The 9,865-nt window shown below is 35.1% G+C and overlaps 1 protein-coding gene across 1 annotated transcript in view; it reads right to left on the reverse strand.

Annotated features, from left to right (window-relative positions):
- Positions 1-9,401, reverse strand: part of LOC136041461 (Ig-like and fibronectin type-III domain-containing protein 1) — a 259,166-nt gene extending 249,765 nt beyond the window's left edge. The window contains exons 1-2 of the mRNA XM_065726145.1: positions 9,247-9,401; positions 6,658-6,721 (exon numbers count right to left, since the gene is read on the reverse strand). Of these exons, the coding sequence (XP_065582217.1) occupies positions 6,658-6,706 (49 nt within the window). The 5' untranslated portion in view covers positions 6,707-6,721; positions 9,247-9,401. The remainder of the gene's footprint in view (positions 1-6,657; positions 6,722-9,246) is intronic.
- Between the last annotated feature and the right edge of the window lie 464 nt (positions 9,402-9,865).

A 9,865-nucleotide genomic window follows, 5' to 3' on the forward strand; every position in this document is an offset into this window, starting at 1 on the left:
CGGAGCCAATGAACGGGTTTCTGGACCCCTATTAGACTAAATTACAATAATTAGGTACTTCACATTTGAACTAGGAATCTGAATTTGCGATTTTATATTACACCATTACTGATCGATAATAATAAAAGAACAAGAAAAATGACAACAAACAAATTTGTCAGGAGTAAAATTTCAATGAATGATAAGTTTTGATTCAACGAAGGGACATGACTACCCCCCCTCAAATCTCGAGACTTTTTAAGCTTACCGTTCCCTACATTTATAGTAGAAATCAAATGTTTTTGGAAAGTTTTCGTTTTAGTTCCCCTTCACCCATCTTCAAATAATTTTCTGCGGCAAGCTTGCCCCAAGATGAATTCATGCGTAAGCACCTATACCCAAACAAGGCACACATGCTATTTTAATATTGCTTTACTTGACAACACAATGACATTGTAAAATGCGTGTTTGCGTAAAACATTTTCAACCTTCACCCAAAATTGTTTTAGTGATGATTAGTCAGTTTGATTATGAGTTGAATCAGTTGCTCAAATTTGAAGGTAATTGTTAAAGTAGGAAGACTCGGCATTTTTATTGCAAGTACCCTTGAGCAGGCACAATCGAATGATATTTTTTTTTTGGGGGGGGGGGCTAGAATAAAAAAAATTGGCAATCTTAACGAGCAGGGTTCAGAAATTGGGAAAATTGTCTATGGATAGTTTTGGGTACCAGTTTGACTGACCTTATTTCATGCAGTAACCTGTACGAAATATGTAATTCTATCCCACTTTCCAAGGTTATAATGAGAGGAAGGTTGAGATGGCTAAGACACGTTTAGCAGGTGAAGGATGACAGATTGGATCGTTCTTTTAGGCCATCCGTCTAGGACCAAACGAAAAGCAGGTCGCCCCCAACTGAAGTTGGAAGACGTCGTAAGAAATGATTTGAAGGGAAGCGGAGTTTCTTGGGAGGGTTTATGATACGACACGATACTTTATTAATAAACACAATTATAACTCTTTACATTATATAGCTACTGCACTGATGGAAAAACATTAAAGTATAAAGAGAGAAGTTTTGAATACATTAGGTCGGAGGAGAAGGGTGTGCAGTCATTTTGGCCTCTGATGGCTTTCTGTTGCAGTGTTGTTAGTTTTGCAGCTGCAGTAGCATAAAATATAGAGCAGAATAGGTCGGCTATGAGAAAGTATAAATTTTTTGAAGATGTTAATCAGAGGATTTTAACACCACTAATTAAATATTAAACAGTAAGAGTAATTGGATATTTCGAATATTAATATGGTAATACAAAAGCTATGCATCAAATTCTTTGGAAAAGAATATATCCTAGCCCCTCAGAAAAAGCAAGTCCTATTAAACTCAGTCATTTCCATATTAGACGCAATCCAACTATGAATTTGGAAATATAAAAAAAATGAAAAAAATAGTAAATAACATGTCTTGAGCTTTGATAATAGAGCATAAGCTTACACATTTTCTACATTCTTTCTAAGAAAATTTATTTGTTTGTACTTTTTAGGTTACCTTCCGTCACGCTCCCCCCCCCCCTCCCTAGCATTTCTTTTTCTAATCTTCTTGTTTTGTTCTCTTATTTACTCATTTTTTCATGTAGGCCTACAAGAGCTTATTCTTGCGTTCGTTACAACCAACAATTCCGAATCGAGCTCTCCGTAGGAGGGGGGGGGTACGTTATTTTGTTGCAATATTCTACAAAAACACATAAATGTTTTCGCATGCTGACTACCGCAGGTACAGGACAGGATGTCCTGATTTGTAAATACCGTTTTACTTTTGTAGAAATAACTGTGATAATATAGTAATGCCACCCAATTTTTTCTTTGTTACAGAACAGGTTTCATTTTTATATCTAGAATATCTGATTTAAGAGGGGGGAGTCACAAATTTGAAAGAAGAGCCAAGAATAGGTCGATTATAAATGCTATTTAAAATTATAGTAAAAGTGGTATAAATCTCTAATTCTTTTTTTGGAGGGATTGCCAGTGGCGTATTTAGGGGGACACAATAGGTCTGCGTAGCGCAGGTACAGATTCCCTGCCTTCGGCTGGGAGTCCAATACGTGACTAGTGGCAAATCATCCGTCGTTTCATATATTTTCCCCCATATTTCTCTAGGTACCAATTTGGCGCTGGTTCGACTTTTGCTGAGCTTAAGAAGTCACACCGCAGACCCCCTATCTAAATTAAATAATCAGCAGAACCAGGACTCGAACTCCAACCCTTGGGAAGACAGAATTTCAAGTATGGCATGTTAACCACTCCGCTAGTACCTATTGTGACAGTCAGGACAATATTGTATCATATTGAGTAAATAAATTCATTCATTCACCGCTATCACTTACTGCAACCTATTTTCTTCTATCCTATTTAGTTCCTAGAATATTTGGAAGTTTCTATCTTTTCCAAAATGTGCTATCATCTTTTCTCAATAACAAAAACAGTGAAAATTATAGATGGGAATCCCAAATTTTTGTTTATCGTTTCTAGAATGTCTTAAAGAAATACTAGCATTTAAATCATAGTTCTTTCACACTACGCCGCGAAGGCTTTCACGCTAGTACAACATATGGTGATACGGTACCTTAAAGGATCACATTGTTTGGTCCTTTATAAGCTTTTTCAGTTTGGTTGAGGCCAAAATATAGAAATGATTGGGCAATCTTGCCATTATGGTTGCAGTGGTAGCTGCGACCTAGTAAAGAACGAACTGAGGCCCATAGTAGCAAAAAAATTTAAAACACGTTTAAGAAAAAATAAAAATAAGTAATAAAAAAATATAGTAATAAAGTAATAAATAATAGTAATAGTAGTAATAGTAATAAGTAATAAAAGTAATAGTAATAAAGTAATAGTAATAAATAAAATAAGTAATAAAAGTAATAAGTAATAAAAAAAAGTGAGTATATAGCTGATTCAGGAATTGTAATTATTATTTCGATTAGCTTTGAAAGTACAATTTTACTTTAAAAGCCAATTTACGGTAGTTAGAAAATATCCTAAAACCCCAAAAAAGGCGTCAAATAGAAACAAAAAATACACCCTTGGAATCGCCATGGGAGACAGCCCAGTAGAGGCAACTTACAGCCCTTTGGCTTGAACAACGAGGAAAATCCAATTTTTTTGCAAGTGTAACATGGATGTGTTTTCTTTTTCTTCTTCACAACTAGCGGGGCTACTAAGATCATAGAGTGGTATAAGAGCTCGTAACTTTAACAGCTTGGATAGAAGATCCGAATAAAGAACAGAAAGCTAAACGCCGAACACCTACTTTCCAAGATATCTTAGAAAAATCATTTAACTTCCCCCTTTTTACGCTAGGTAAAGATCGCTGAGATCGCTCCGAAAACGACTCTTCCTCAAAAGGTTCCCGCATACCTGCTAGGAGAACACTAAAACATGCCTCAGGAGGAATTGTCATTTGTGAAATTTGGCCGCTTTGGGAGTTCCGTGTGGTATCAACTGTTTTGATTAACAAGCTTGCCGTCAAAAAGGAGGTAAAGCTTGACTGTACTTTCAGTCAAATTTCGATAGCTCTCGATAGTTCTTAACGATGGCTAGTGCCCTAGGAAGATTTGCTAATGGACCATTTGTCTTCATGACCGTCAGCCGACACTAAAGCTCGCGATTTTAAGGTACCACATCATCTCAAAGCTTTACGCTAAGTCCCCTGGACTCGCAGGCGAACGGGAAGACCTATAGTTTTCCAAGTGTTTTGGCAAAAGAACAGAGGGGCTAAACCATTTCTAGAACTACCTCTTGGAGCTACTGAATCAAATTTAAACAACTTTATGACCTGATTACAGAAATATAATTACAAAATATTTATCTTCCAAGTTAATTTAGTCGCGAAAACTTCAGATACAGAAAAAGGAATGGAGGCCAGATTCACGCTAGTTGGTGGGATTTATTCCATTTTTCCTTAACCAAAATCCCCTTGTATATATAGGCTATGGCACAACCAAGGTCATATCCATAAGGAGGGAGTTACGGGGTTTAACCCCTTCCCTCTCGAAATTTTTGTCTGGCTCGTGAGAACGTAAAAAAAAAATATTCCAACAAATTTTTGATGGTTTTTTTCAGTTTTTTATACCCCCCCCCACAACGAACAAAAAGCATGGATACGCTCTTGAACGTGACAAAAGCTTAGCAACGAATCCTAAGCGTGAAATTTTGCAACTTCTTACCTATCTTGTTTTTGCTATTGCTACGAAGAAAATCCTCTGGTTTGCCGCTTGTTTTGCCAGATTTTTTTTTTTTTTTTTTTGCATGTCCTCTCACCAATTTCACGGGCCAGGGAGACAATACATTGCCCCTGGGAGAAAAGGCTACTTCGAGGGCTCAAGTACCCAATCCAAAAGACGGTTTGTTTACTTTGACTTAAATTACCTTAAATCGCATATTGTAGCGACTAAGGTTGAAGAACCTGTAGATGTCGCCAGGTAGCGTTGACTCGATATTCATGTCACATCAATATCGTTTTAATATTCATGTCACATGATTTTTTTTAGAATATAAAATCATAAGCTTTTCCCGCTGGCATAAAAAAGCCTAACAAGGAGTCATTCAGGATAGGGGAGGGGGGAATGCATAATGCGTCAAGACAGCAAATCCGACAACTTGAAGTAAAATTATAGAAATTAATAGGAAATATCTTGACATTTAGAAAACACTGGGGTTATTCGACCCATCTTAGAAGGATATTTACGCCTATGGACTGGAGCCATTCAAGAAGGTTCGTTTACTATCCCCCTCCTCTCCCCCAAAGTAGCTTATAAATTATACATAAGTACTGGTAACTATGCAGGGAAAGGAGCTCGGCAATATGATAGATCCGTCTAAACTAGCTACAATAACAAGGCCGTATCCAGAATTTTTTGGGGAGGGGGAAGGAGGGATGAAAAAAAGAAACTTCATAAAACGTCTCCAAAAATTTCTATTTGCATTTGTTATTTTTTTACGAGTCAGGCAAACCATTTCGAGGGGATCAAATCCCTTCATCCCATTCCCTGAATACGGCCCCGTAAAATAATAACAAAATTCTTTCTTTATTCATGTCGGAGCAACTCAATTTAATTAATTTTTAGATTCATTTTCAGGTCAATTAAATCCTAACAGCAAATTTAGAGTTTCGCCTAATGCTACATCCAGGCAATAGGGGGGTCGTAGTTGGGATTCAATTAAACTGAGAGTGACTATAAAATAAATTAGATTGTTCCTCTAATAAGAAAAAGCAATAATAGTGTTGTGATAGTAATGAGTTTAGAAGGAGAATGGGATACAAGATTACTATCGGTTCTGGTAAGTGAAGTGAAATTGCAAAAATACTTGGACACACAGCCAATCTCTTAAACTGATCACGTTACATCAATTGGTTAAGCCATTGTTCTCTTCTATGATATACATATATCTCAAGATATACAGAATTGTCCGTCTTTTCAAATTCCATTATATCATCTTTTCGCGCTAAAAAATCGATAGGAAACAGGGTATTTGGTATCAAAGTCGGAATGGTCGTTTTTCAAATAGCCTACCAAAAAACATTTTCTTCAAGCAACTATATGTAGACACAGAAATCAAATAGTAAAAAAGGTAATGGGCCTAATACCATTCAATTCCAAAGTCAATATCCAAATATAATAATCAATATTGTCGCAATTACATCCCAGCCTAGACCCTCCATCCCTAATGGGGCAAGGTATAGTCCTAGGCTGCATGCAAAATTTGCTGACCTTTGGTTTGCCTAATATTTTTTTATTAGTAGTAACATTTTTGTATGTCCCTCTTCTGAAGGAAACCCTATAACACTAGGACTACCATTTTATTTCCCAATCAACACCTCCCAAAATAAAATAGTCGCTACCGTGACAGTTGAGCCCGGCCCCCAATGGTACCAGATATAGTCCTAAATAATATACATTTACGCACTGTTTTTCATTGTTTGGGTCATCCTATCCATTCGTTAGAGGCCACTTTATTTTAAACCTGGTAAATAACATCGCACTACATCATTCTAATATAATGAAAATAGTTCGATTTTATTTAATAGTTCTATTTCTTTATTTTATTGTTTTATTTTATTTACATTTTATTTTATTTATTTAAAAATGGATTTTAAAATACGTTCAAAATTTATTTTAAAATCCAGATGAAAATGGAAGAAAACATTAAAATTTGTCTAATAATATCTTTTGGGTGTAGGCAATTCTAAAGTAAGGATTCCATTACTATAGGATTGTCTCGTAGTTGAGATATACACTTTTTTCTGCTATCTAATTCTGTGTCACCGCAAAAGTTTACCCAACTACAGGTCCTTAATTAGTAGTTGTAGTAGCAATAATAGTTTATTATATAAAAAAAAACAGACAAGAAATCTATCGGTAGCACAGTAAAAGTGTCGCTTGCGAGGGTGTGCTACTAACATAAAAAAAACAAGAAAAAACAACAAATTTTTTCTATAAGAAGTTGGGAAAAAACCATATAAATATTTCATAAGACTAATTTCTAACTGTTGATACCCAAAAATCCAAACTACATTATTTTTAGTTTTTTCCTGTCCTTTAAATATGTATAAAATAACATGCAGCTTTTTGAATTACGGCAGTCGCTATATTTTCAACTGAATCATAAAGAGAGTTCTCACCTCCTTTGACAAAGGGAATAATAAATATCCAAAAAAGTAGTATCTTCATCCTTTCACGTGTCACCTGCAAAACACAGAATAAGAATTAAACTACATAGCCTACAACTAAAACAACCTGACGTCATTGGTAAGTAAATCAACCAGAAACTTGTGTGTCTTCTTTTTTCTGCAATGTTGTTATTAAGAGAAGGTCATTCCTGGAGTTTAATGAACCGCCGGATATTGGCCTAAAAAAAACATAATTACAATTCCGATCTCAAAGATCATTTAACGGGCCAACCTTGCCGTTTAATTATCACATAAATATACACACCGATATATATATATATATATATATATATATATATATATATATATATATATATATATATATATATATATATTCCGATCTCAAAGATCATTTAACGGACCAACCTTGCCGTTTAATTATCACATAAATATACACACCGATATATATATATATATATATATATATATATATATATATATATATATATATATATATATATATATATATATATATATATATATATATATATATATATATGTGTGTGTGTGTGTGTGTGTGTGTGTTTGTGTGTGTGTGTGTGTACATTCTGGAATCTTTGGGCAATTCTTATTAAAATCGTCCCATAATTTTTTCTTTTAATCATCCCCCCTTCCGCACTTTATTTATTACTGGATTCATCCCTTCAGGAAAAAAGTTAGTACACAAATCACCTCAAAAATTAAATAAATAGCAATAACGATAAATACTAACACACTCATCAATCAATTACTCAATTTACAAGTTTAAAATTTACAAGTTTAATTTACTTGTTTAAAAAAAAAAGTTTCTTTAACTGAAAGTAAAAACAGTATTAAAACTTGAAACTAACAATAATTACTTCGCTTATGAGGGGGTGGGGGGTACCCCCTCCTCAACACATCGCTCTTCACGCTAAAGTTTTTTAGTATTCTTATTAAAGCTTCTTATTGTTCCAATTAAATGACCCTTTTATTTCAGGAGTCGTTCTTAAAGAATGGAAGAAAATTCAACCCTTAGCGTAAAGAGCGAGGTGTTGAAGAGGGGAAAGCCCCTTTATATGTGTAGTCATTTCTGTTCGTTTCAAGCTTTAATCTTAGTCTTTACTTCCAGTCGAAAAAACTTGTTTCTTTTTATTTAGCTTCTGACCATCTTTAAATAATGCCAGAAAATCTGGCTCAACCTCCTCAGAAAAATGCCCCCTCCCCGCGGAAAGATCCTCTAAATAGTTCAATCCCTGTAAAAATTTATTCCGGACAATTACCCTTAACATCTGCATGCGTAAGATTGAGTCGGCAAAGAAGAATTTCGTATACAAATTCTGGTAAAATCTACAGTGTAAAATTTGGTAAAATTCTAGTTAATTTACTTGTTGCTATCTCGGAAAAGGTTTAGGTTAGGAAAATGAAACTTTCAGGGATGGGTCTACAGGCTAAAGTACGTCTCGGGAAGGTATTTTGAAGTACCCACCTCCACTCCTTCTCCCTTTAGAGGGCCCTCTAAAGGGAGAATTTTCTCCATTTTGCAAGGTTTCACTTTTGTAACACACATATTTTTAAAGGTCATCAAAGGTCAGGGCCCTCTAGAGGGAGAAGGAGTGGAGGCAGTTGCTTCAAAGTACCTTCCCAGGACATACTTTAGTCTGTAGATTCATCCCTGAAAGCTTCAATTTCCTAACCTAAACCCTTTCAGAGATAGCAAGAAGTCAATTAACTAGAATTTTACCGAAAGTCTCCCTCCAGCAAAATAATCAACACCCCTACCCGAAAAACGTTTGCATACTTCCCAATAACAAATACTATACGCAAACAATGGGCGAATTTCATAGCTTGAAGAACTATCCCGAGGGGCTGTGGGGGGTCAGGTTATCTGTAAAGGCATAGTTTATCCTATCAATTATGCAAACAAAATTTTTATCAGACAATTTTGGCAAAAAAGGGGCTTGGGAAGGGGCCGAGTTGCCCTTCAATCTTTTTGGTCGCTTAAAAAAGACACTAGAACGTTTAATTTCCTTTCGTATGAGTCCTCTCCCAATATTCTAAAACCGCGAGGGCAATTCGAACACCCCTGAAAATAAAAAAGTAAAACAAATAATAAACATGCATCCGTATACTTTCTTCTGGTAAAAAAAAAAGCCAATTTCAGAGGCGAACCAAGGGTGAACCGCGGCCCATATCCACCGAAATTTTAAAACGAGTTTAAAAAAAAAAAACTATTGAGTTTAAAAATATATGTTTCGAAAAAACATAATTAAAAAGGTGGTCTGCACAAAATAAAATAATGATTCAAAAGTTTCACAATAATATTTTACCGGCCATGAAATCAATAAATCATATGACACGACTTTAACTTTTTAAAAACTCGAAAAAGCTTAGTTTTCAGTAAAAAGTTAGTTTTTAGAATTCTAAGAATATCGGGAAATATGACGACCCAGTTTATTTGAAATAGTTTTTTTTTCAAAAATAAGCTGCATAAACTGCAAAGCAGTAGTTTTTCTTCGTTTTAAGCTCGTTTCAGTACTTTCATTACCAAAGTCTTTTTAAATTAATGGTAATATGGCTTACCTTAGAACAGAATACCACACATTAGCCACTTTCAGACTTATCCAAATGAAAGAAGTTCAACAGACTAAGTTCACTTTCACTCTTGACTCCCTTTGTTTCAACATATTTTCCAGAAATAGCGCACCTAAGATTATTACCTCTTTCGGACAGAAACTGACAAAATCTGCGTCTTTTTCAAGCTCTTATTGTCAATTCAAAGATACAAGGCGCAGCGTTTTCCTTCTTTTTCTTTTAATGCAACTAGGAAAATTAGTGCTCTTACCAGGCCCGTATCAAAGAATTTTGTGAGGGGGATTGCCACAAAAATTGTCACTTAGGAGGGCGGTGGCTACCGCGAGAGTCAAGCAGGGATTTATCTCTCGTGAACTATCTGTAACCCTCTAAAATAATGGTTTTTTTACTTGCGCGTTTAGGGCCACTTTACGAGAAAGTGAAATATTTTTTTTTTATTAGAAATAGTTTTTTACCTACGTTCTTTACGACTAATTATTAGGAGGGGCTTTTCAAACTAAATCCACTCCACCATATATACGGTCCTGTTGTTAAAACAGCGTCTTCTGGTTGAATAGTTTACTGTTTGAAATCTCGTATCTTTCAGTCACTGAAAAAAAAAGTACAA

The sequence above is a fragment of the Artemia franciscana genome, unplaced genomic scaffold (genome assembly GCF_032884065.1).
Source record: "Artemia franciscana unplaced genomic scaffold, ASM3288406v1 PGA_scaffold_23, whole genome shotgun sequence".
Classification (NCBI taxonomy): Eukaryota; Metazoa; Arthropoda; class Branchiopoda; order Anostraca; family Artemiidae; genus Artemia; species Artemia franciscana.